The sequence below is a fragment of the Struthio camelus genome, chromosome 2 (genome assembly GCF_040807025.1).
Source record: "Struthio camelus isolate bStrCam1 chromosome 2, bStrCam1.hap1, whole genome shotgun sequence".
NCBI classification, from domain to species: Eukaryota; Metazoa; Chordata; class Aves; order Struthioniformes; family Struthionidae; genus Struthio; species Struthio camelus.
In genome coordinates this window covers 52511115-52535915 of record NC_090943.1, presented here as the reverse complement: position 1 = coordinate 52535915, position 24801 = coordinate 52511115, and the positions used below count along the sequence as shown (strand labels likewise).

General features: G+C 41.6%; 1 protein-coding gene and 1 long non-coding RNA gene across 6 annotated transcripts in view; one reads left to right on the top strand and one right to left on the bottom strand.

The window, feature by feature from the left end:
• The first annotated feature begins 7204 nt into the window (after positions 1 to 7204).
• The window catches only part of LOC138066353 (uncharacterized), a 30702-nt gene continuing 13105 nt past the window's right edge, over positions 7205 to 24801 (top strand). The window contains exons 1-2 of the long non-coding RNA XR_011139741.1: positions 7205 to 8256; positions 19275 to 19415. This is a non-coding gene — a long non-coding RNA (uncharacterized lncRNA). The remainder of the gene's footprint in view (positions 8257 to 19274; positions 19416 to 24801) is intronic.
• CCR4 (C-C motif chemokine receptor 4) lies at positions 9935 to 17351 on the bottom strand. Of its 5 annotated transcripts, XM_068935705.1 has the most exons (4): positions 16733 to 17351; positions 16519 to 16642; positions 16171 to 16229; positions 9935 to 11769 (listed from the first exon to the last, which is right to left on the bottom strand). In XM_068935705.1, exons 2-4 carry the CDS (start codon positions 16560 to 16562, stop codon positions 10679 to 10681), a joined length of 1194 nt encoding a protein of 397 aa, XP_068791806.1. In that variant the 5' UTR covers positions 16563 to 16642; positions 16733 to 17351; the 3' UTR covers positions 9935 to 10678. The 5 variants fall into 5 exon arrangements, with proteins under 5 accessions (XP_068791806.1, XP_068791805.1, XP_068791807.1 ...); XM_068935704.1 differs by having other exon boundaries at positions 16519 to 17351; XM_068935706.1 differs by lacking the exons at positions 16519 to 16642; positions 16733 to 17351 and adding an exon at positions 13042 to 13281 and having other exon boundaries at positions 16171 to 16486.

The window sequence follows — 24801 nt, the reverse complement described above, 5'->3', positions numbered from 1 at the left end:
GTAGTTTGCAAGTTGGACAAAAATACTGTTGTGTCCAGCTTGCTTATGCCTCTCTGCTTTCTTCCAAATTCCATTCGCGGATTCCTTTTCACGAGTTCCACAAATCCTGCCAGGGTGTAGAGAGCGAATGCTCTTTCCTGCTGTTTAGTCTAAATTTAACCAAAAATCTTTCCTAGTTGTGGAGTTCTGTTCTCAAAAGCACTCGCCTTTCAAAAGGCGATGGTTCATGTACAATGAGCAGGTAGGATCTGTATTTGTTCCCATACTGTGGATGAAGGGGCCTTCTCAAGTGTAGGCAGACTTGTTGAGGTGAAGGAGAAGAATCAGCTGGCAGCTTACTCTTTACTCTCCTCACGCCCTGTCCTTCACTTGCTGGGTCACTGAGCTTTGGACAGTAGTCTTCCTTCGGCTCCCTGAAAATGTAGTTGCTGTTTCCACAGCAGGCATTTATGAGACAAGAAGTTTTACAGAAGGAAAATTTGCATTTACGCTTCTCTGTTTCCCCCGGCACCTTCTTCAGGTTCAATCTTACTTCTGGACACTGAAAATACTCTGCTGTACCTATGAGGTTTCCCAGAAGACTGTTGGTTCTGAGAGCTGGGTCTGGACCCTGCACACGCTCTGCATACCTTTTTTCAAAGCTTTTTTTAGAGCTTTCTGACTTTTTCCTCTCGGTTTTAGGATGCGGTTTGCCTTAATCGTGAATAGATGGATCCGGTGTTCTGAAAAACCTGAGAACCTATGCTGAACTCGTGAGAGGTTAGAATTATTTCCTGCGATTTTTTTCCCAGCAGTGAAACTTCCTCTGAACATTTTTGCCAAAGTGCATTCCTATGTTCTCTTCCTGTCTTTTTGGTCCAGAGCAGTATCTACCTCAAAAGCTTATGTTAGAGCAATGCAAGTCTGTGGACTACAGCCAAAGGTGTAGTGTGACTGCAGAGGTGACTTTTTTTAAAGCACTGAGTCTGGCTGGCATCTGCTGAAGCTGCTCTTTGTTTAAGTCTAACCTCTCAGGTTTGTTTGGTTTGACTCAAAGGCTTCAGAGTTGTGCTGAAGAAAGCCTGTTGCTTCTGTGGATCCTTTCTGAGTTTAACTGTCTGACACCAGCTGCCCTCTGCTTTAGTATTGGCCAAATTTTGGATTTCTGTTGCTTCCTTTTATTGAAAAAAACGGAAAAAGCCAACAAACAAAACTAAGCTTGGTCACCCAGCCTAGGAAATAAAGGCAACTTGGATAGAAGGTGCCAGTAGTTCAAATACAAGAACACAAGCTAGGTATGCCTCAGTCACCCAGATGGCTTTTTTTCTTTTTCCGTAATTAGAAAAAAACCCCAGTCTGTGCTAAAATCAATGAAATGAGATCACAGTAGTAGCATATCTGACTTACGTGAAGTTTGTTTCCAGTTTGTACCGTGCCTATAGGAACAGTGCTGATGGGGATGCTTAGGTACTATGGAGATGGAAGCAAACAAGAGTATTCAGAGTTTCAAAAAATGATCTACGTAAGAAGCCTTGTGAAGACAGAAGGGAAAGCATAATAGTGTATCAGAAAAATAGTAGTGATATTTAGATTGTTTTCCTTTTTTCGAACCCCAGCAGCTTAAACTCGGCCTAAGTTGGCAGTAGGGAGGTGAAAGAAAAGGATTTCTCTTTTAGTGCCTCCCACCACCACCAGCCAGCTGCAGGGTGTGGCCTGAGCCATGAGGAGGGTGTATGATGCTGAGCTCTGTAGTTTTCATATTTGCATAGCTGCAGGTGCAAAATTATAAATGAAAGAAAGGAGTTGATCTGGTATGAAGGTTAAGCTCCCCAGGCAAGATGTACAAAGTGGGGAAAATATATCCAAATCTTAAGAAAAATGAGCCTGACATTGTAGGAACAATGCTTTTTCTGACTATTCTTGAAATACATCACATGTTTTCAATTGTTCACGAAATAATAAGGCTAGATGATGTCAGATTTGGTGTCATTCAAGTTTCTAGTGAGCAAGTGTCTTCTTCAGAAATACAGCCATGCTGCTGTACTTGTCTTGCTAGTTGGGTGAAAGAACGTTCAGGGAACCAGACCATTTCCCCTTCCTCTGTTTGATGAGCTGGTCAGGGGTCTGCAGCATGAGCGCGGCAGTGTGGGAATACTTCTTGTGCTTCAGTCATGATTTGAAAAATACATAAAGAAAACACAAAGAGCTCAGAGAGGTCACTTTTTTGTTGTTTGTCTTTATTTTCTGTTTCACCTTTATTAAAAGTGTATTTTTTACATAGGAGTAATGGTACTGAGTTGGACAAAGGTCCACTTAGCTGTGTATTGTCTTTCGAAGGTGAGCATAGCAGATCATCTCTTTCTAAGTTTCAGCCCCTGCAACTTTCAGGTGAAGTCTATTTTTTCTTACTAAGTTGAGTTGGAATTTCAGTGCTTTTAGCCTCTCTTCAGTGGAAGAGACTCAGCTTTGATTGTCGATTCAGCTGTGAGCTGCTCTGTTGCCATGACTCAGTCTGCAAAAAAACCAAAAAACCAAACCCTAATGGTGTACAGCAGTCAAGATGATATAAAAGTATCAGCTATCTTTTAACAACCTCGGTTGCTTGCTCCACGGTGTATTTTGGTTTGGGGACTTACTCATTGTCAGCCTTGATGGCTTTTGATAGTGAAAATTTGATACTGGTTTGACTTGGAAATAATGTTCCTGTTCTTATGAAGTACTTAGGTTTTTCCTGCTACCTGTTTTAGTGTGTTTATGCAAATTGGTGAAACCCCCTACTGATTATAAATGTCGAAATGTGAAGTAAAGCATGCAAGCAAATTTAATAGGAGTGAATATTTTGTGTGAAAACCTTCATTAGTAAGGACAGCAATCACCTATTGACTGAGAAATGTTGGGAAGAAATTGCTCAACCCTCCCCAGCTGTTTTAGAATAATCCATGATGAAGTTGTTTTCATCTTTGGAGACAACTAACAGGAGATGAAATTTCTTGGGCTATGAGCAAGAGTGAGTATGGTTCTTGACATCCTGAGATGAGACAAGATGTCTAGCAATGAATACATAGGTTTCTGTCTCTATAATAACAAATACTTGGCTGTGATGTAGTACTTTCCAACAGCAAAATGCCATGTTTTACAAAGGAGGGCACAGCGGTGTTCTGCCCTGGTGCCTCAGGGTCTGCCTGCATGGGACTGCGCACATTTGCTATCACAACATGGAGAAACGCTCTTTCTTTCAGAGCAGAGTCCCTCTCAGAAAGGCACGTCCGACTGATAGGTGTGTACAAGCTCTCGTGTTGTGGGGACACAACTGCTGCTCTTGCTGGAATAAACAAATCTAGTTTGTGTCATCTACTGATTACGGAGATGTGGCTTTTGCCTTGAAGAATCTCACTGATTTCTGATTGTATTTTGTTTTGGGTTGGTTTTCCCTCTGCAGAGCAGTGACTTTGTGGGATCTGGTGGCCTCATGTCTGGAAAATATGACAGATTTTGTTAGGAGGTGCCACTAACTGAAATAAACATTGGTACTAGCTACCAATTTGCTCCACTATGAGGGAGTGTCAGCTTTTCCACAACTACTTCTGTACCAATAGTTGTCATTTCTAGAGGTCTCCTTACTTTTTTCCAGGAACCAGAAAATCTGCACATACCCAGCAGTATATATTGGCATGACAGTTAAGGAACTGGGCATAGATATTGACATGTTCCTTCTTGAAAATGCAGACCACATTCAGTCATATTGTATGATTGAGCTTTCTGCTGTGAATTACCTTACAATAAAACTTTTTTTTTCTTGTTTATGATGTAGCCATAATCTGTAGTTGCCATCAATCTGTACAAACCCTTTCCTGGAATTAAAAAAAAAAAAATCATGCAATGAAAAATTCTACAGCATGTCAGATATCTAGTGCTGAAACACCTCTTACCTTGCTTTCTAAGACAGTGAGATAAATTGTCAAATAATTGTCCCTTAATGACTGACCTTTCATAGTTGCTAATTTGAGGCTTGATTGTTTTAATTTCACACACACAGTCTAATTTTTATGGCGTCTATAAATCAGTGTAGTTTTTTACAGTGTAGAAGCAAGAAAAGTTCATTTGTTAGGCAAATTCTCTTGAACAAAGTTGGCAGCATTTGGTAAAATTAAAAAAAAAAAAGTATACACAACAAAAAACCCTTCCTTTACTCTCTGGTAGTCTTCTACTGTAGCATCCGTCACTTTACTGAAATTTTTTTCTTAATGCTAGGTTTTTTTCTTAATTTTGGGGTGTTCCTATGGGTATATGGAACAAGCTGCTGATTGAGCTATGCTATAGCTTTATTCCATTGCAGCTGTTAACAAATAAGTCTGTTAAACAAGACAAATCCACTAGTTCTTTCCACAAATTTTGGTTCCACAAGGAACTTTGAAATTATTTCCCCTCATGAGAATGAAATTTGAATAAGAATTCAGAGCGGTAATAATGAAACATTTGGTTTGAGTAACATTGAAAAATAGACTGTGCTTGCTATAAAATAGCCTCAATCAGAAGCTGAAACAAAATCCAAATGATAGCATCAGATTAAAAGGTGTTGATCATTAGCTCATGCAGCTATCATCAAAAATCCACTCTTTCCAGCGTTCATATTGTCATGAAACTGCTTTTTGTAAAGCAAAGTGTTCTATTAGTACAGTCACAACATTGACATCCCGTTTGCGTGAACTCTGCTTGCAGGTAACATGAGCTTAGGCTGGCGAGGAAGTGAATGGATTTACCCTTAACTGCGGGTGCCTGTGGGAGAGGAGGCTTGTGGTGTAAGCATTCATGTGAAAAGCAAGAGGAAGGCAAGATGGGAGCCTGTTTTCCCTGGGGGGATTTTGGTGGTTCCCTAGTTTTTCTGATGAAAAGAAGCGAGTACTGACCTGCGTTATGTAAGGGTAGGTCGGTGAAGCAGAACTGAGGAGAGGACAGCTAGCCTCTACGTCCATGCTTCCTTTTTCTTTCCCTTTGTAAACTCTTCAGCCTCTCGTCTGCAGCGTTGCCTTGTGTCCGCTTGCCTTGTGCTACTAATTTCACTCTTCTAGAAGCGCAAACAAGATTTGTTGATAGCAAGGGCAGGCCTTTGTTCTGCAGCTTCTCGGCAGCGATGCTGCAGTGCCAGCAGACAACGTTGTTGGTCCTTCCAGTCCAGCAGTCTTATTTTGTTGCCATTCCTGGTGCTCATAAAAAAGCAACAAGGAATTGAAGTGCATAATCAAAAAGCTGTTCTCTCTCTCGCTCTCTCTCTTCTCTACATGCTCTTTACTCCTTTCACACATGCTTTGGTAGTGGAAAACACTAGTCACTCAGGCTGCGGTCATGGTCTTACTTATGATCAAATTTCAGTTTATCAGTTATGAGCAAGTACAGAGATCTATTGTGGTCTTTCTTCACTTTGATTAAGGTAGTTTTGTGTTACTACTAGCTGGTACTGCTCTTTCTATGTACGTGTGACTGAGACTGGTTAAAAGTAGGGGAGGAACCTTCTCCTCAACCTACCTGTCCCAAACCACAGTATTTCTGTGGAGATAGTTTGAGGAGTGCCAGGTCTGCATGCAAAAGAGACACATACGCTTTCATAAAGATAGGTGCAACTGGTATTGCTGTCCACGTCCAGTTCAGCTGTTTGCAAAAGAGCAGATCTGGTAAAGTCAACCTTTGTTCAGTCCTTGCTGTCTTATGGACTGCTAGTAGCACTGAGAGTACCTTTCATGAGGGTTTCATACCTGTAGAAACGTATCAGATTCTTGACTACTTGCTGTAGTCATTGAAAGTAAAAGCAAGGAAACAAACACTTTATTGGAATTTAAATGCCAGTGCTTTGGAAATTTTTATTTTGCAGCATCATAAAAAGCTTGCAATGTGCTGTTATTGAACTATATATACTGAATGCATGCTGTTACTCAGGAGCAAGAAACTAAAATTCAGAAATCCTTTCAAGATGCCTTGAAAAAAAACCACCAAAAGGAGTATGATACCTTAATCAGTCGTATATTTAGGTTGTGCTTACACAGAGGATGAAACACTTTCTCTTTCAGTCATCTCTAGACAAGAATCCTTACTGTCCGATGTTTGAAGAGGGACAATACCCGCTGCATCAGTGAAGAGCAGCTTTGATTGGAAGATGGCATTAGCTAGGCACCTTCATGCGTTTATTGCCAGATACACTTCACGTTAGTGATGTGGCCCTACCTGCAGAATCTGGATGCAGACTGGGACTTTCCTGGCTGGCACATCTCAAGATTTAGCTACCGGAAAGGGCACAGTATGGGTGGCTCAGATCTGGAGTCCCCATCTCCAGGTTGAAATGTGAACCTTTCACCAGGAGAACTGGAAGGGCTCTGAATTTCTCTCAAAAACGCAGTTTCATAACGTCTGAGCTCTTGCTCTATGCCTCAGGTCTCCTAGCTATAAAATGGTGACTCTTAAAAAAAAGGTCATAGGGCCAGTGATGCATGAGAAGGCATTACTCTTTTCAGCAGAGAGATCACATGCATGTTATTATTTCTGAGAGTTCAAAGGAGGATCAGAGATAAATGAAAAGAAAAGCCTTTGCTCAGTGACCTTGATCATGGCCTATGAGCGATCTTGCTTTGAGCAGTGCACACAGGGGATGTGTGAAGAGATATGTTAAGGGAAAGAAAACAGCAGCGTTCTTCTGTAGTGTGCCAGAACTTGGTCAAGGGGTTGGCAGGGGACTTTGGGTTTTCCTGGTCTGGAACAGGCAAGAAGAGGCTTTTCCACTTCTGAGCCTCATTTCTGTGCAAGCTATCTTTGAGTCACTGTCTGGCCTGTAAGATAGGGTTTTGTTTGTCTTTCTGATGGAGCTTGCTGTTGAATGACTGAAAAAGAAAATCATCCCAGAAGCATCTGATTTGGTGTCTGATTGACGGTGCCTGCTCCTTTAGGAGTGGCTTTTCCATTACTGCCCATAGCACCTGGTACATCATTGCTGTGTTAGGGTAAGATTACTGCAGTTATGACCAGTGCTATACTGCCTTTGAATGCTTTTATCAGCTATGTGAATGTAGAAATCTCACCACAGTTATACTGAGCATTCATTTTCAGTCTCCTACTTAAAAGTTTCTTTTGTGCCTGCTGTAGTGAAATGCTCTCCAAAGGCATTTCTTTAAGCACCGTTTTAGTGATCATTTTGACCGACGTTACTGAATGGCCTTTGCGTTCTAGCAGTAAATCAAGTCAAATGGAGCTATTTGTGTAAGAGTTGGGAGCTGATGAGCTGGTATCTGGCAATGTTAAGAAAGAGATGCTGGACAAAACAGGAAAAAGTTCCTAGAGGAAAAAGTATGAACGTGGGTTCCTGCCAGCGGTTTAAGACTAGAAGCTTCCTGGCAATACAGAAGCACTGCAGTGCCCGTTGAATTGCAGCCTCCATCAGGCCAGATGTTTAGACCTGTTGCTGCGGTAGTGGCAAGTAGTAATAGTGTAGAAAGGAGAATAGCGATTCCTCACTCTTTCCAGGGCTGGCTCTCAACTTGAGAGGAGTGGACTGGGGACAGGCTGGCTGCCATGGTGCCTCCTCTGCGTGGTCAAAAGGGATGAAGCTACAGTCTGGAGAAGAAGATAGGTGTCTAATTCAGCCTCTTGCTGAGGGAGGGACTGCAGTGACCTAAGCACTGTGTGAAAACAAACCAATGAACTTTTTTTTTCACTTTTTCATTATTATTTATTTTTGGCATCACTGAGCTGATTTTCCACCCCACCTACCTTTCTGTGATGGTTTAGAGCACCTGAATGGAGGACAGACTGGCCTTCTGTGGAACCCTGATGTAAAAATGTGGGTTTAGGAATGACTCAACTTTGCTACTCAAGTGTCTGTCTATCCTCTTTCATGGTACAATAGGTCTATATGTATAGTCATTCATTACTTGGAAACTCTTGTTCAGCTAAAATGGCACCTTTGGTCAAGTGACATTTTGAAAATCCCTGCGTTATTTTTGTCTATCTTTAATAATATGCTCTTACCTTGTCCTTTTTCATCAGCAGATTTCAAAGCGCTCTTTCAAAAGAGGAGTGACGTTGTCCACTCTAGGTCGGTGTTTGGAGGAGGAGGGGTTTGTGCAGGGTGACAGAAAGGAGAAAATCATCCAGGCTTGGTGAGCCCCCGTCCCAGAACATGGATTCCTGAGCCCATCACTGAATGGCGAGCTCCCCCTTGCACCAGATGGAGCAAACCTGCCCTGAGCACAACTTTCAGCTCAGTTGCTCGCCCCGCACGTGTGTTGAAGAGCTGTGAGTATTACTGGGTGGACTGGGAGACGTTCACTGGGCAGAGAAATCAGAATAACATGGGCTCAGAGGAGATCTCTGGCTGCATCGGGTGCTCTACACCAAGCGCACATATGCACAGGGTGTGAACGGAGTGGCGACTGGAAGTGTCTGTTAGCTTTGTGAGGAAAAGGAGCTTTTTGCTGACTCCGTTTAAAGCAATGTTGCACTGCCGGCTGGGTGCGGCCCGTTAATTCCACACATGAGTGGATTCAGCGTCCTCCCCCACTGCAGGGTGCATGCCCGGAGCCAGACCAGCCTCTGAGCTGCTGAGTGCCTTGGTGCCATTCCTTAGGGCCACTCTTAGCTCCAAACCTTTCTTACCAAGGAGTTATGAATAGCCTACAGCTTGCTTTTTGCTTGCTGACCATCATTTATGCTAGTCCCAATCACACCAGCACCGTCAGCACTTTCCCAGGCAATAAGCAAGGTCTTTCACCAGTTCCAGTTCTTTCAAAAGGGCCTGTTTGTTCTTCCTGACTAGAGGTATCGCAGTGGGTGACCAAGAGAAAATAACTGCAGAGTGCTTTGTTGCTTCCAAGCACTTAAAGGATGAATAGCTTAGTAAATCACGGTGCCTGCTCCATCAGTGTCGCATCTATGAGAAGAAATGCCGTGCTGGCTTGGGAGGGCCATGTTGTCAGGCTCAGTGACATCTGCGACACTTTCCAGCACCTGACACTTGCAGTTGGCCTTGCCCTTCCTTTTCAAAATAGGTAACTGATGAGTTAACTCACCCCTTGTGGCTGTTTCTTTCTAACTGATTTATTCAGTGGCTTGTAAAGCGTTGAATGATAAGAATTAACATTCTTTTTTTTTGGGAGGAAGGCCGTTTTCTTAATGCAAGTAACGTCTTCCAGAGCTTTTCTCATTATCTGTATCAATGTCGGATCCTTGCTTGAAGATGTCAACATCAGTGAACTACTAAAATTCCCAAAATTAATTGTGACAGATATGTGTGCGTATGAGTATTTAAGCATGCTGCTCTTTATTTTCAAACTGTCTGTTGTATCATGCGAGAGGTCATGTGAAGGCAAGCTTCCACTTATGCTTTTTTCTTAGGGTGATCAGAACAATAGCATTATAGTATTTTTATGTTTCTTCTCCAGCCCTTTTGTTATGCCTTTGAACATCTTGTCTGCTATTTATAGCCATCCCTTAATCCTGAGCAGGGACTTTGTTATTGGCTGTCTAACAATGATCAAAGTCTTCCTACTGAGTGGTTGTGGTCCAGCAAAAAAAGACACACCAAAAATATCTTCCAATGTAAGTTTTTCAATTTCTACTTTGTCTGCTACCACATTAATAATTTTTTACTAACTGTTTATATTTCTGCCAGAATTCCCTTTTGGCTGATCTAAACATTGCTGTGTGAGTTCCCTTTCTGTTCCAGACTTCTGATTAACTTCATGTAGACGTGTGAGACACTACTGGGGCATCACTCTTGGCCTTTTGCTTTGTTGTGAAATACTCCTGCTCTTTGTCTGGTTTCTAATTGACAGGCCTTTCCTACACAATCTCTGGTTTTAGTTTTGTTTTGTGGGGTATGTCTTCAGTGAAGAGTCTAGGTGTTTCAAATAAAGAACATCCACTTAAAATATATAACCAAGATACTTCAAATTTATTCACACAAGCTGGAAAGTCAGTTTTAAAAACATCTTTATTCAAGAACATTTTAAACATTGTTAATTAAAATACAGAACGGTTGTCCCGAATTACAGCAATGAGGTCATTCAAAACACTTGCATATATACCTACACATAGGTACATATGGCAACTTGGATACCTAAGAGAAAACATACCTATATTATTAAAACAATGCAATGCATTGGCTTTGAGTCTTTGTGCACCTAAAAAGTATGCTTTGTGTCCTTTTTCCTAACAACAGAGGGTGTATCCTCTCCCTGAGATAAACATTTAACAGTGGTGGGTATAGCAACAGCTTACTAACAGTTTGAACAAGTTCAGCGCAGATCAATTGCAGAATTAAGAAAAAAAATGGTATTCTTCATGAATAAACCAAGATATTTTCCAGATGCACTTGCTGATGACAAAAAGCTCACTCTCCTCTGCCCCTCCATGCAGGCCAACTGGTGAAAAATAAGAAGCACAGCACAGTGCTTTGCAGCAAGTTGAGGCTGCTATTACATCTGAGCAGTGACTGGTAATTGTAGCAGGTAAAAATTGCATGCCCATCTCCTAGGTTTCACATCTAGGGCACCTTCTGTCATTCTACTCAGAAAATCTAGAGGCAGAAATCAAAGCTAAAGTAAGTTGTTATAGGCACTAACTTATCATAAAATGCTTGTTCATTTGCTTAGCTTTTTAAAGTTTCAGCTTTTATCAGTTTGCTTTCTGGTGAGTTCAGCAGTCGATTTGAAGCACGTTACAGAGCATCTTGGTCCCCAGTAGACTGTGTGTGGAAAGAAGTGGTAGATTCAGTATGGTAAGTGATGTGAACGCCACACCATTTGCAAATATCTCCGGGTAATGGCCAATCCTTAAAGAGCATCTTTAAATATTTCTTGAATTTTTCCCCCATGAAGAAATAGATGACTGGATTGAGGCAACAGTGAAAAAGGCCTAGGATTTCTGTGATCTGGAAAGCATAGTCCAGATATCTGCTCACTTGACAGTCTCTAATGACTCCTGTAATTTCCAGTAATTGTAAGAAAATCACAATGTTGTAAGGGGTCCAAAAGATGAAAAACACAATCATGACAGCAAAGATCATCCTCACAGCCTTATTCTTTTTCTCATTTCTACAGTGAACTAATGTTTTAACGATTACGGAGTAGCAAAATGCCATAATTATAAAAGGGATGAGGAGCCCTAAAATGTTGATTTCCAAAGTGGAAAAGAGTTTCCATGTTGTGAAATTGCCTGGATATCTTGGCTTGCAGGTAGTATAATTTTGTTCATTAAAAGATTCTCTAAATATAAGTTCAGGAATTGAGGCTGAAAGAGCTACTAACCAGACAATAAGGCTAGTAATCAGGCCGTAGAAGGCAGTTCTTGCTTTCAAGGAGAACACTGCACGAACAATTGCCAAGTATCTATCTATGCTCATAAGCATAATAAAAAATATGCTGCTGTAAAACCCAACCAGATAGATCCATGAAATGACTTTACACCAGGGCGTTCCAAAAACCCATTGGTCTACTGTGAAATAAGACCAGAACGGCAGGGAGAAAACAAAGAGCAAATCTGAGATGGCGAGGTTTAGTAGGTACACGTCAGTCATGCTCTTCAGTCTCTTATATTTGAACAGGACCACAATGACCAGAGTGTTTCCCATCAGCCCAACCAGGAATACGAGGGTATACAGAACAGGTAGAAAAGAGGCTGCAAACCTCTTGACGCTTTCTTTACTGCATGGTTTTGGAGCATCGTTGTAATTATCGTAATAGTCATATGAAGTTGAGATTTCGCCTTTAAAGGGCTCTGTACTTGAGGAACTCATTTTTCCCCCAGTTCCTGAGAATGAAAGAATATAAAAACGTCAGTGACTTTCAGTTCATATAGACTTTTGTGGTTACTCCACAAGCTTGTATCAGGTTGAAAAGAATGTAACTAGCAATGACTGCCTTGCAGTTCTAATGCACTTTTCATTACAGGTTCTCAAATTATATTTAAGCATTATGGGATGCATATGCACACTTGCAAAAATACAATTCTTAACATGCATGCGCTCAGTCATTGCAACACTGTGCACATGTGACAGGTCAAGAACTCTGTTCAAGCTGTAGAAGGAGAAGCAAATAGGAGTGAAAGACACAGACGATATATATTAAATCAGAGAGGGGTAAATCATGTGTGGAATAAAGTAAAAAGCAAAACCACTATTCATAGTGGTTAAGGGTTTCACCCATCTTTCCAGTCAGGCAAACATCACTGAAAGGAGACAGTAATAAAAAGGCATCTGTCTCTTCCTTCTAATGAAATTATGCTAACTGAAGGGTGACATCAGTTTTCAGTAAGTGCTGTCTTCAGCGGCTGTATGAATAATCAGAATTTGGCATTTTCATATATATGCTGTTCTCTAATAGACAGATACAGAGTTTTAACTGATGTTAGTTTGAGGTTACCCAGATCATATAGTAGTTACAATGCAAATATATCGCTTGTGTATTTGTTCTTCACGTCAGAGCAAGTGCCATTCTTTAACCTAACATAATAGAATTTTTGCGAGTGTGAGTTAATGTCCTTCCCATTTTATTTTTATTTTTATGAATGGGGAAAGCAGAGGAAAAATGAGTATCATTGCTTTATTTGTCTTTCCACTGTATATTGCTGCTACATAACAGTAAACATTGGCTATCATTAACCTGATTCTTACTGTGTATAGTCACAGGCATAACACCTTTCCAACCTACAGGTCTGTTCCATTACACACAGAGAGGAATTTAATCTGAATTACAAACCACTGAGACCATATAGGGACAAAACTATTCTACACTAATGGTTTAGAGATGGCAGCTCTACAATAACTACGTGTAAATATCTGAATCTAACCTCGATTCAGAATGGCTATCCTACTTAAATATTTTAAGCTGAACGCACACATAGACACGCACACATACAACACACGTACACCCACTGTTGATTATGCAGAAGTTTTGAAAACCTCTTTAAAAGTTATCTGAGCAACAAAGGTGAATGAAAAAGCACATAATGCTTTGCAGTCACACACATGACGAGCATATATGATGCACAACTGTTTCTGCAACTGCATTTCATAAATGTTACCTTTTTCCCCCCTTTCGTCTCACTTGATGCAAAGAAGCTTCTTTGTTCTGATGGTGAAGAATCGCTTGCTTCTCACCAGGTAGCTCAGTCAATGAGGCACTGCCAAGGCAGTGATACGCAAGAGTTGCAGAGCGCAGATGTTCTAGGTAGCTTTGTCTCTCAACGGAAACTTTGTACCTCCTTACAGATTGTATCACAAGTGCTTTTCTCCTCAATGCTTACCCGAGATACTCCTTTAAACTCAGAAAAAATATTAAGTGCATCTTACAATCTGTACAATGGTACAAAGTTTCCACTGAAAGCCTGATTACTGAGTTTTTTTTTAAAAAACAACAACAACAACAACAACAACAACAGCCCTTCATCTTACCCAGTAATCATCAAAAGCAGATGTCTTTCTTTAGGTAGCTTTCATTCACTAGAAACTTTGTTCTTCCTTATCGATTGCAAGAGGCTCTCAGAAAAATAAAATGTAAAGGACCATTTCTAACGAGCAGAGAGGAGAAAAGCACTTGATTTGTCAGAGGTGTGTTCTAGTTCGTTTAGATGAAGCAAATAATTTTGCAAGTTGCTCTATGTAATTGTAGAAGAAAAGAGCTATAAGGATTTAGTGTAGGGAAGTCTCTTTTCATTCATTCTTCTTTGACATTCCTAACCCCTGCTTATCTTGCAAAGAAAACAAATGAAGGTATGTTAGTTCACACTGCGTCTTTGCTTGGTGAAGGATGTCCCCTGTTGCAGGTTTTATATACAGCAAAGCTACTCCCTACCGCTGATCTAACTCAAAAACTGTGTTAGTGGTCACACTGCAAAATAACAAATAAAGAGCAGTATGGCAGGAGGAGGGTAGGAAGCTCAACGCTTTCTAAGAATTTCTAAGAATTTGCCCTGTTTTTCTCTTTTTGGATCTTGGGAGGAGGGGGGGAGGGGGTTACTTATGGAAGAGCACTGAGGGTGTGTGCTATTCAAATGGGATGGTTTTGAGTCCTCATTGCAGGACAGCTGTGCTTGCAGCTGGCAAAGAAGAGAAAATAGAGAGCTGGCTGTCATTTATGTCCCTGAAAGGCCAGCTGGCTGGAAGTAAAAGCTATTTTTCGACAGAGGAGTCTGCTTGCTTAGTATCAGAAGCAGCTGAAGTGTCGTAATGAGAAATAAAAACAAAAAAGCTATAGCAGGTGGTTGGAAGGGGAGAAAAAGAGTAACAGATTTTCAGTCCAGAAGAGATGGTATATCTTCTAGGCTGACCTCTTCTGATTTTTCTGAACACAAGTATGGATTTTCATTTGGTTATGCTATTCATTGCTATCCTATGTGCCTCTGACATTGTTACTATGCACATTAACTTATGTTTGGCTGAAGTGTTTCTTCCAGAAAAGCATCTGGACTTGATGTGAAGACAACATGAGATGTGAGATCCACTGGTTTCATGTTTCTCCAGAAGAAAATATTTGTATGGGAAGTAGCTTCTCAGTCATCTTCCATAAGCTGCACAGATGGAGATTTTTTAAACTGGGTGACGTTCCCTCAGTGCAGGTTATTGTTCTGCAGATCATGTTCGTTCAGATGATCTTCAATTTACTTACAGTCCTTTGAAGATGTGGACATCAGATGATTAGGTAACGCTGTGGTGCCAGTTTCATCAGTTCCGTTCATAGAAATTAGAAGCTGTTCCTCTTGCTGCTCTTTTGCCCGTGTAAGGGCCTCATTAATCCGTTCTTTGACGTGTTGTTGCACTTGGGGCATGAGTTCAGTTTTTCACCCACAATGGCATACAGCACTGCTTCAAGCATCTGCTTCTCAGGAAGAAACACGTCCTGCTCTGTAGGTATCGCCCTGCCTTAGGTTTGATGGTAACACTTTGACCTCAATAAATCGCCAAGCATTCGCATGTCTGTCTTGTCCTACTGATTATTTTCTACTCCACCAACCTGGTTGGCTCCTTTGAATTCTGTCAGTGATGATTTTTGTTGATTTCCAGATGAAGTAGTGAATAGAACTGAATCCAGATATGATCCCTCTTTTATCCTGTAAGAACTGTTCTTGGTTCAGGGATGATTTCCCACCACCAGCAACCTTCAGAGGTCTGTTGATCTGTCCTTAACTTATATGCCACTCTTCAGATATCCTTCTGATTTTTCAATCAGAATGTTACCGGAGACCAAGCCAGCAGCATTATGAATGCCAGGTTAGCATGATTTGTATGACATGAAGAAAGGGCCCATCTGGCATATTTCCTTTCCCAGAGTCCTTCCTTGGAGGAAAGACTCTCAAATCATGAACGCTTCTTTCAGCAGCTCTCAGCAACTGAATGCATCTTGCTGTATCTGCTTGCTGCCTTGGGAGGAGAGCTGGGCTACTGCCGCTGTAGGAGAAGGGTGGGAAAGGCTCCTTGTGCAGAGCAGCTGTGGTAGGAGGGAGGAGTGGCTAGCCCATAATGGCTTGCAAAGCAGCAGTGGCATTGCAGAAGCCTGCCATATCAATGCATTTCATGTCGCATCAGCAAATGAGAGGTGCCCTCTTTGTAAGAAGACTGTGAGCAAGAACGTGTCTTCAGAAAGAGGAATCTTCAGCCGCAAAAAGAGAAGAGAGACTACGGCTAGAAACAATGAAAGCTTAGGATGTATGAACTTCAGAGAACATATCTGCCAGTTCATGAAAATCAAAAGGATAAAAATGAACCCTGAAGCACCTTCTGATGGCTTGCCAATGAAAAGAGTCCCTGGGAGAGCCTGTAAGGAAAACTGAGGAAAAGAAGAAAAGCCTGAAAAAAGAAAGAAATCTCTGAGCAAATGAGAGAATGGAAATGGATGAAAATGGATGAAAGGTATTGTGAGTGAAGGGTCTTCAATGGCTTGTAGAGAAGGAAGAGTGAAAAGACCAAGTATAACTGTAGTCCATAATGGGGGAGCTCTGAAGTCCCCTTCTAATGTGGCAAGGTGTAATATTTCAGTTCCTAGTCAGAGAAGAACCTGGCAGAGATTATCAAAAGGGATGTTTTGCCATTAACCCTATGGCATGAGATGGTGACATTAAAAGGAAAGGTGGAAGCAATCTCAACGAGATGTGGAGGATGTTGCTGTAAAACTAACAGGTTGGCAGGGGAAGAGGAGAAAAAATAAGAGGTCTTACCTATTGACTTGCTGGTATCAGGTATGTAGCATTGACCAGATGAACAGAGCGTCACGACACTGCAGAGAAATGGACCAAAACTGATTAGCCTAACTGGGAAGAGACTAACTTTCTATATGGGCAAGCGGAGGCAAGAAAGAAACTTAATAAAAACAAAAAGCAGAACAACCTAAACCAAGAAAACCATGCTTCTCACCAAGAGAAGATGTCAGCCACTCCCCCTTGTTATGGAGAGCCTTATCATTAACTTGCCATTTCACTGGATGCACAAAAGGCTGTCCAAAGGAATGATTGGAGAGGTATGCTTGTCTAGTCTGCTAGCTAGACATGTTGCTGTGAGATACTTGCCGTTGACATGCCAGTGCACGATCTGTTCCCTGCGATATCAGCATTGGCTGGCGGTAGATGATTCAGAGGCGTTTATTAGAGTAGACCTTGTCCAGGAGAGGCTGTCGCTGGAGAGAGGCATTAACTGAGGGAAGAGAAGTACTGCAAAAATCAGTATTTTGACAAGTGCACGGTCCAGACAGCCAAAGTCATAGTCACACAGATGTTTACTTACTCAACAAACAGTTCCCTCCATCAGATGGCCAACCCATTCTTGCGTGATCAGGCCTCATGCAGTTCTCTTGCAATTCAGCTGAATTTGAATCACTCATTTTGCACCACTGTAGTGCCAATCCTTATTTGTTAGCAAAATGTTTGTACCCCCTATTCACTGTATAGTTATGTTCCTGGTAGTTTTCAATTTATGTCAAACTTACTGTGCATTACTAAAACTGTAGCAATCGGATGAGAGAACTAAAAAAGGAAGTGAATTAATTTCCTATTTGTAGAGACAACCACCATCTACACGGTTTTCCCAGTGCATTCATAAGTCCCCTGCAGACTTCTTGAACGTCCAAATTCCCTGTGACTAAGATGGCTGTTTGTGCTGGCAAGCGTAAGATTTTCACCTAAAATGGTCGTGGCTATTTTCTTGAGTGATAGCAATGTTAAGTTGCAATTCCTTATATCTTTTTTCTTTCTTTCTTTTTCTTTAAGTAGTCCAGTCCTATCTATTCTGCCATTTGTGTCCACTGGCAATTTTGTGAAGTGGTACTGGCCACCATTTTTCTCAGCCTAATTTGCTTTCTTTCCACATGCTATGCTTGCAAAGCTGCTATATTCAGAAGTCCTCATAAAAAAGAACTGAAACTTTAAATCTTAAGCATGAGAGAGACAGTCTTTGTTTATGCTGAATTTTACTTAAAATAAAAATCACTGATGCAAAAAACATGAGTTGTATTCTTAAGTGTGAACTGACACTACAAGGAGCTTTCTTTGCATCATTCAGTGATGTATCAAATGTTCCCAAACTGTTTGTACAGGAAGATGATAAATTTGCACTTTTTCCACTCTGAGGAGCAGTTGACACCTGAGATGTGATTTTTTTGTTGAGGATTCACAACCATGACCTAACTGTCACCATGATGCCCCTTTTTGAGTCTGGTCACCCCAAAGGAAAAAAAGGAAAGGCAGCAGTGAATAGCAGAGTCTCTGCAGGCCAGTTTGTTTAATGTATATGGTAATGAATTTAGATACAAAAGGATAATAGCATTCTGGCATAAATGCTTTCTGTCTACTTTGTGGCAACTGCTGGGGGTTGATGTTTTCAGGATGTAGCAATTAAATTTTGTACTCATACTTGTTCATCAACTGTGTACTTGTTCATCAGTGACTGATTGTTTGGCTCGCTAAGGCCTGATGTCCTGCTCAGCAAGGAATGACTTTTAAGTCAAATAGAGTTTGATGGCACCACCTGGTGGAAATGCAAAGAGAGTAGTGACACTAAGGATGGGCAGAAGAAATGGAACGAGATTAGGGCAGAGGGTGCTGGCATGAGCAAGGGTGGTTACAGAGGTAGTGAGAGGTTATGGTAACGCTGGAAATACTTGGCTCCAGAAGCCGTTAGCTTTGTATCAAAAGGTGTATGGCATTGTCGACGGTTGCTTTTTTTGAATCTTTCTCAACTTGTAAATTTTGGCCTGTGCTTTCAGTACCGTTTTTATGGTAGCCTGTATTTTGTCCTTCACTTGCACTGTGGCCTCCTGAACCCTGAGCTACCAGGAGGCTGTGGAGAGGAGGACCTGGTGAAGGGACCAAGAAGAAGGAAGCAAACAAGGGGCCAAGTCATGATGATCCTTAATGATTCAAATGAGGATTTCCTTAGAAAAATCAGCTGACTGCAGTATGAGGATACCCATTTCCTGAGTTGGGACTCCAAGGGGAACAAGGGCTAAAATTAAGAAAAGTGTGACTGGAAATGGGCTAGGAAGCCAATGAGATCAAGTCCTAGAGAGGTTTTTTGTCAACTCTAATAGTACTGTGGTGCAAAACAGACAAATGCACCTTTGACCCTCCTCAGACACCTTTCCTCTTGGGCAAAGAACATGTGTTGGTGAAGGTCCTCTGCACCATGAGGTTCAGCAACATGTCCCTAGGAAATGCTGAAGAACCAATTCCTGTATATTTTTACCCGATTCCCCACCCCTGAGTGTTTTTGGCCTTTGGAAATACTATTTGAGGCCTTTCCAGTGGGAATGCTCTTCATTTCCATATGCTCCAGCTATGGCTGTGCTAGGGTCTATGTTGCTCAGCGACTGCCCAGTGCAAAGGGGCTGTCAAAGGCCTGCGGACAAAGGTGATACAAGAGCCTGCTCCAGCTGCCTCTTAGAGAAACAATTGCCTTCTAGTCTGTTCCTAGCTGCTTGGAGCCCTGAAAAATAGTTGAAGTTTTGGCTTAGGGCTTCAAGTAGTTCTTGCATATAAGGAGCTGTTTTGGTAAAATTGCAGGCAAAAGAAATTGCACATAGAACTAGCAGCACATCCCTGTCACTTGAGTGAACTCTCTTATCAGCAGGGGTGTGGAGCCATCTACTGTTCTGCTTTATTAGCTTCATCAATGCCCTTCAGCACGCCCTGCAAATCTTGGTACATGTTTCTTTGTGTCATGGTGCTGCTGGTTTTAATTTTAATGTAAAAAAGTAGCATTTGTGGCCTAATTGCAAACTTCTTGAGGGAGCTGCAGCTTCTGGCACTCACCTGCATATCCTGGCGTGCAGCTCTGTTTCAGACCCAATGGTTTGCATCTGGACGGTCAGGCTGGAATTGAATACGGAGCACTGACAAGTACCTACAACTTACCAGAAACTTAAAACCTGGATGGGGTGGAAAAAAGACTGTTCCCGTTACAACTGAAGTTGGTAAGTGGATAATCTCCCTGTTTAGTGAGAAAGCTGTTCCTAGCGTCCTTGCTTGCATTCTCTATCCCATCCACTAAAACTCTGTCTTCAGTGATATAAAGTTAGCATCCTGCTTCCTGCTGATCAGAGGATCACAGGTGGAAATTTGGTAAATACAAACCTCAGACTTCTTTTTCACAAGCAAACCATTTTCCTGTGTCCAGTAGGAGACATTTTGCAGTATTTTCTGCAGGGAGAAGAATGGTAAATAGGGTATAACTGTTGGTATTTGTGCCTTGAAAATTAACATAACAAACAAAAGTACACAAGAGCAGTTGGTGGATTTTTTTTTTTCAACATTGAAACCAATGTATTAACACTAACTCTGCAAAACCCAAGCTCTGAGGCCTAGGTGTGTCTGTGTTTAAAACCAAACTCTTACAGTAATTACCAAGTGAATTAGGAACTTATTATTAGCAATGGCATGAAGTCAGCAGAAGCTGTATGTCTGTAACAAGTTTCAGAAGCTATCTTTTAATAGTTCTAAATTGTTCTTAATTTTAGCTTCAATTACTAGATTTGAATCTCTGAATACTAAATTTAGAAGTCACAGGTTTTCATTGGAGTTCCAGATGCCTTAGAGCTTAATAAATTGAAGTGCAAACAGTGAATCCTTTGAGCAGGGCTGGGTAAGTCCTTAATACAGAAAATATTTCATTCAATACTAAAATGCGGCCATTTCAGAAGCAATATGTAAATGGCCTTTGGCAAAACATAGCACAATACTTTGAGCAATTACTGCAGAATAAAGATGTTATCAGCTAGGAATTGCAAAAGCAAATACGGGTAGAGATAGGGCAGCCTCTTGAATTAGAATTTGACCTGAATAAAGCCAGCAACTGGGTTTTTCTTTGAAAAACTCTATGTTCTTTAACAGTTAGCAGGACTTGCATAGATGGGACTTGTCCCTTTTTTGACAACACAGTGTCCTGCCAGGGCAATGGTTTTATATTACCTGCAAGATGGCAGTATGGCACCTTGCAAAGTGATTGAGGCAAAGTGGAAATGACAGAACTTAACTAATAACCAGTGCATTTGTAAAGAGCTTCTCTATGAAATATAACCTTGAAACTTCAGATAAGACTGACGCATGACTTGAGAGCCACTCCCAGAAAATCCTAAATCCAAAGGAAATAGCTGGATAGCGACTCCCTCTGATACTAGTTTTGAAAATTACAGTTTTCACCACTGAGCAATTTCCAAGCCCAGTGTGATGCTCTGATCGGCTGTTTTCACAATCCTGAAAGTTTGTTGTACAAATTAAACCTCCAGGAGGTCAACAAAAAAAATTCAAAGCTGCCGTGTTGCTTAAAAACAAGGAAACATAAATGCTACGATTTGGGGACTGTGATGCGATATTTGAATGAGTGGGATTAGCAATGACTCTGAAAAAGATACCAATATCGTTATATCTCTCTGTAAGCAGTTTGGCTAAATGTGTCTCTTGCTCATTCTATTTGTAAGTGGAACATGAAGTATAGGTACAAGCCTGCTGAGAAAATCTGAATTCAGATTGTATTAGTTACTCAAACTGTAATCCAGCTGGGAAAAGATTTATGTAAGTGTCAGTGTGATTTTGAAACAGGAAAAAATGTTTCGATAATGAAAAAAAGGAGGCAAAGGTAGCTCACCACCCCTCAAAACCCCAAAACCCTAACCAAACCCAGAAAATACTTGACCTCACTTTTCAGAAAACCAAATACTACTCATCAGATAAATGTAAGAAGGGTGTACTCGAGTGTGTGTGCACGCATTTCTCATGAGTAAATGGTAACTTCCTAGAGTATATTTTTGTATTTGAGAAACCTTTGAGTTTTCAGAGAATGGTAAAACTGGGCTAGCTCAAGGGCTATTACAGTGCCTTGTGGGCACAGTGTGTGTCACATTCCCATTCTCATCCACAGGCTGGTCTCCCTGGTCAGATTATATCTCCTGGGAGGAACTCTGGTCTCTTCTTTGGTGGGTGGGAAACAACTCCAGAATGTGTTCTGATTTTTGCAAGTCAAACACTGCAGTTTTTGGATGTTACGTTCCTTTTCACTTGAAAACAGTGGGATGGAGAGGAAAACTGCGTTGATGAAATTCAGCAAGGACAAATGCAAATCCCTGCACTTGGGAAGGAATAACTCAGTGCAATGATGCAGGCTGGGGACTGCCTGGCTGGGGAGCAGCTCTGTGGAAAAGGCCCAGAGGGGCCTCAGCAGCTCAGCATGAGCCTGCAGCATGCCCTGGCAGTGAGGGAGGCCAGCAGCATTAACGGACGCATAACAGCAGCTTTCCAATACCTGTAAGGAGCTTGGCTGGAAGACAGGGCCAGGACCTTCACCGTGGTACACAATGGGAGGACAAGAGACAACAGGCATAAATTGAGAAATGAGAGGTTCCAGCTGGATTTAGAAAAAATAACTCACCGTGAGGACAGTCAAGCATTGGAGCAGGTTGCCCATAGAGGTTTTGCTGTCTCTACCCATGGAGATTTTCAAGCCCCAATGGACTATAGCCCTGAGCAACCAAGTCTAGGTGCAGAGCTGACCATGCTTTGAGCAGAAGGTTGGACTAGAGACCTTCCAAGGTACCATCCAGCTTGAATTATTCCATGATTCTGTGACTTCATTTTTCCTACAAAAGATTAGAACCTGCCATGGCAAGAATCTTTTTGTAAGACACTTAGAGAATCAAGGATCTGTGCTTCAGACAAACATAACTCTAACATATTTTGCCACCCTATTTCCTGCTCAGTTCAGTAATAGTTGTGTTTTTATAGACTAGAAATGATGCATGTGAAGTAGCTGTTGTTTCTGTCTATGCTGTCAGGTTGGCATGCTGCAAACAAAAGTAATTTTTCTTTTTTTTGGAAGCCAAGTCTCCAGAAAGTACATTGGCTCCCACTGCCCTTCTAGTGTTTAGAAGAAAAATAGCTTAGTAATATTTGTAATATTCTTTGCAGGGACCAATGCTCAGAGGCACCTAAGGAATCAGAAGAGTGAAAGTTTCATGAGCTAACTCGGATGAAGTTAGTTGTGTGTCTCCTGTCACTAGGAAGGAAGTTTGCACTGCCACATAGTTCACTGATGACAACATAGCACTGAGAAAAGGAGGAGTGGAAGACAAAGATGACTTGAGTCTACAGCCTCTTTCTCAATCTCATAGGTGAGAAGTTAGCTGCTCATATGGGTCAACATTGCCCCACCCAGGACTCCTGTACTGACTCCATCCTGTTGTGGCAAGTCTTTATGGCAAGACATATGTGTGGCTCTGCGTACTGTCACTTAATGCCAGAACCACTGGTTTTGAACTGTAGTTCAAAACCTTTCTGCCTGTATAGCTGGTAGGGCTTTGACAGTCCTGGCACTGAAGCAGCAGAGTTTAGGGAGCTGTATGAGGAGCAAGAATTCATCCTTTATTTGTGGCAGCTGGAAAGGGTATGAAAGGGTATTTCCCATCCTGATGGACTGGATGCGGTTTTAGTGCTGTATATGGAAAAATCTCTATTGTAAAATAACCAAGAAGTTAGAAAACACCAGTATCCTGCTGCAGAGTTTTTGAAAGAGAGGTGGTATCTTTGAGTAAAGGCTTCAGTTGACTGGAAGTCCAGTGGAGAGACTTAAAGAGACACCAGTGGGCCTTTGGTCCACTGGCAGACTCGAATGGCTCAAAGAATACCTCAAAGAGTGCAATGTATAAAAAGAGCAGAAACCCAGGGAACCACACAGTCTTAGCTGTCACAGATGATGACAGATGTGCTGTGGGGTTGCAGCCCCCACCCAGGCAAGCTCACAGGGTGCAGTACAGTGAGGAGCAGCAGTGCTCATCTCAGTTGCAGCTGAACCCAGTGCTGACAAACCGTTACTGGCTACCCGCTGAGTGCTGACACAGTTCTTGGGGGCTGAAGAGTTTTAAGGGACAATTAGAAGATGCTTCCTGCTAATGCAAACAAAGCAAAAATGATGATTTTGGTTTTCTTAATGGGTTTTCACAGACTTACCACTTCTGCTATGAGGAGGCATCTCTGACAATTCAGCACAAACTAGCTGATGGCTGCAGAGGCCAATGCCTGGAACCCTCCCCCCTCCACCCCCAAACTTTTAATCCCATACAAATGTTCAAAAACTGAACAATAAGACCTTGCACATAATAGCAAATCACATATAAGAACTCCCAAATACTTGGCATAAAAATCAATTATGTCATCTGACATCCTTGAAAGTTTCCCATTTCACAGTGTGGAAGACAGAAAAAAGGAAAGCTGTCAGGAGCACTTGACTTGCAAACAAAGGATTTTTGCAGATGCAGTTTTGTACAGTGCAGCTTGCAGAGGGCCTGGGCCTGTTAAGATGGTTGTGACACTCAGTAGCCAGGCTGTGCTGCCAGATGAGGATGCATCTGGAAGGCATATGTACTCTAATCCCTGGCAGAGTGGCACCTTTTAAATGTTGCTACAGGGAGACGCATCCACTGTTACTAGCCTGGCGCCTTTGCTGGTGGTGTGTAGGATTCCTGTGAAACCATGAGGTCTAGCCCTGAAAATGCTTTCTTTTCCTAGACAGTTAGCAGAAAGCTCTGGGCTTGGGCCTTTAGTTCCAGGAGTGACACACAGGTCATATTTAAATGTGCCCATTACTTTTTCCACTCAGGAACTCACCATGGTCTGAAAAATAAAAGGAAGGTAAAAATAAGCCAAGTGAGATTGCATTGCTCAACCAGCAAGATACCCTATTCAGGCTGACTCTGTGCATATAACTTCTTGTTTTGACTCAAAACACCTTCCTCTTTCTCTGTGCACATCTTAGCAGTTCCTAAAAATACTATCCTCAGGCAGGGAATCACTTGCTTAGGGGTGGGGGAGAGGAGAGAGCTGTCTTAGCTGACTTGCTTAAGCTAACTGAATTTCAAAAAGTAATTTAATGTCAGGTGACACCTATACTACATTTGATCTTAGCCAAGAGGTCTGGAGTCTGACTGTCCACTTATAGTTCAAATTTTGAAGGATGAGTGTATATAATATCTTCATACCTCATACAAAGCCTTTGATGAAGAAGATCCATTATGCTGTAGGCTGTGCTGAATGTTCAGTAGCAAAAAAATTGGAATATTTAATATTAGTTGAATTCTTGCATACGGCAAATTACTCAACCCAGAGGCTCACCTCCAAGCTTCCTTAGAAACATGGTGGTAGTGAGGTGCAGAATGCTAGGGTCTAATCTTTCCACTGATATTGCTAGAACAACTCTTTCATATTGGTCAGAATTGAAAGTGTTTATTCAGATTTGATACATTTGCCCGCTTCCATCAACGATTTTTCTGTATAGAAAAAGGGTAGCACATTTTATAAGTTTGATCCTTGATT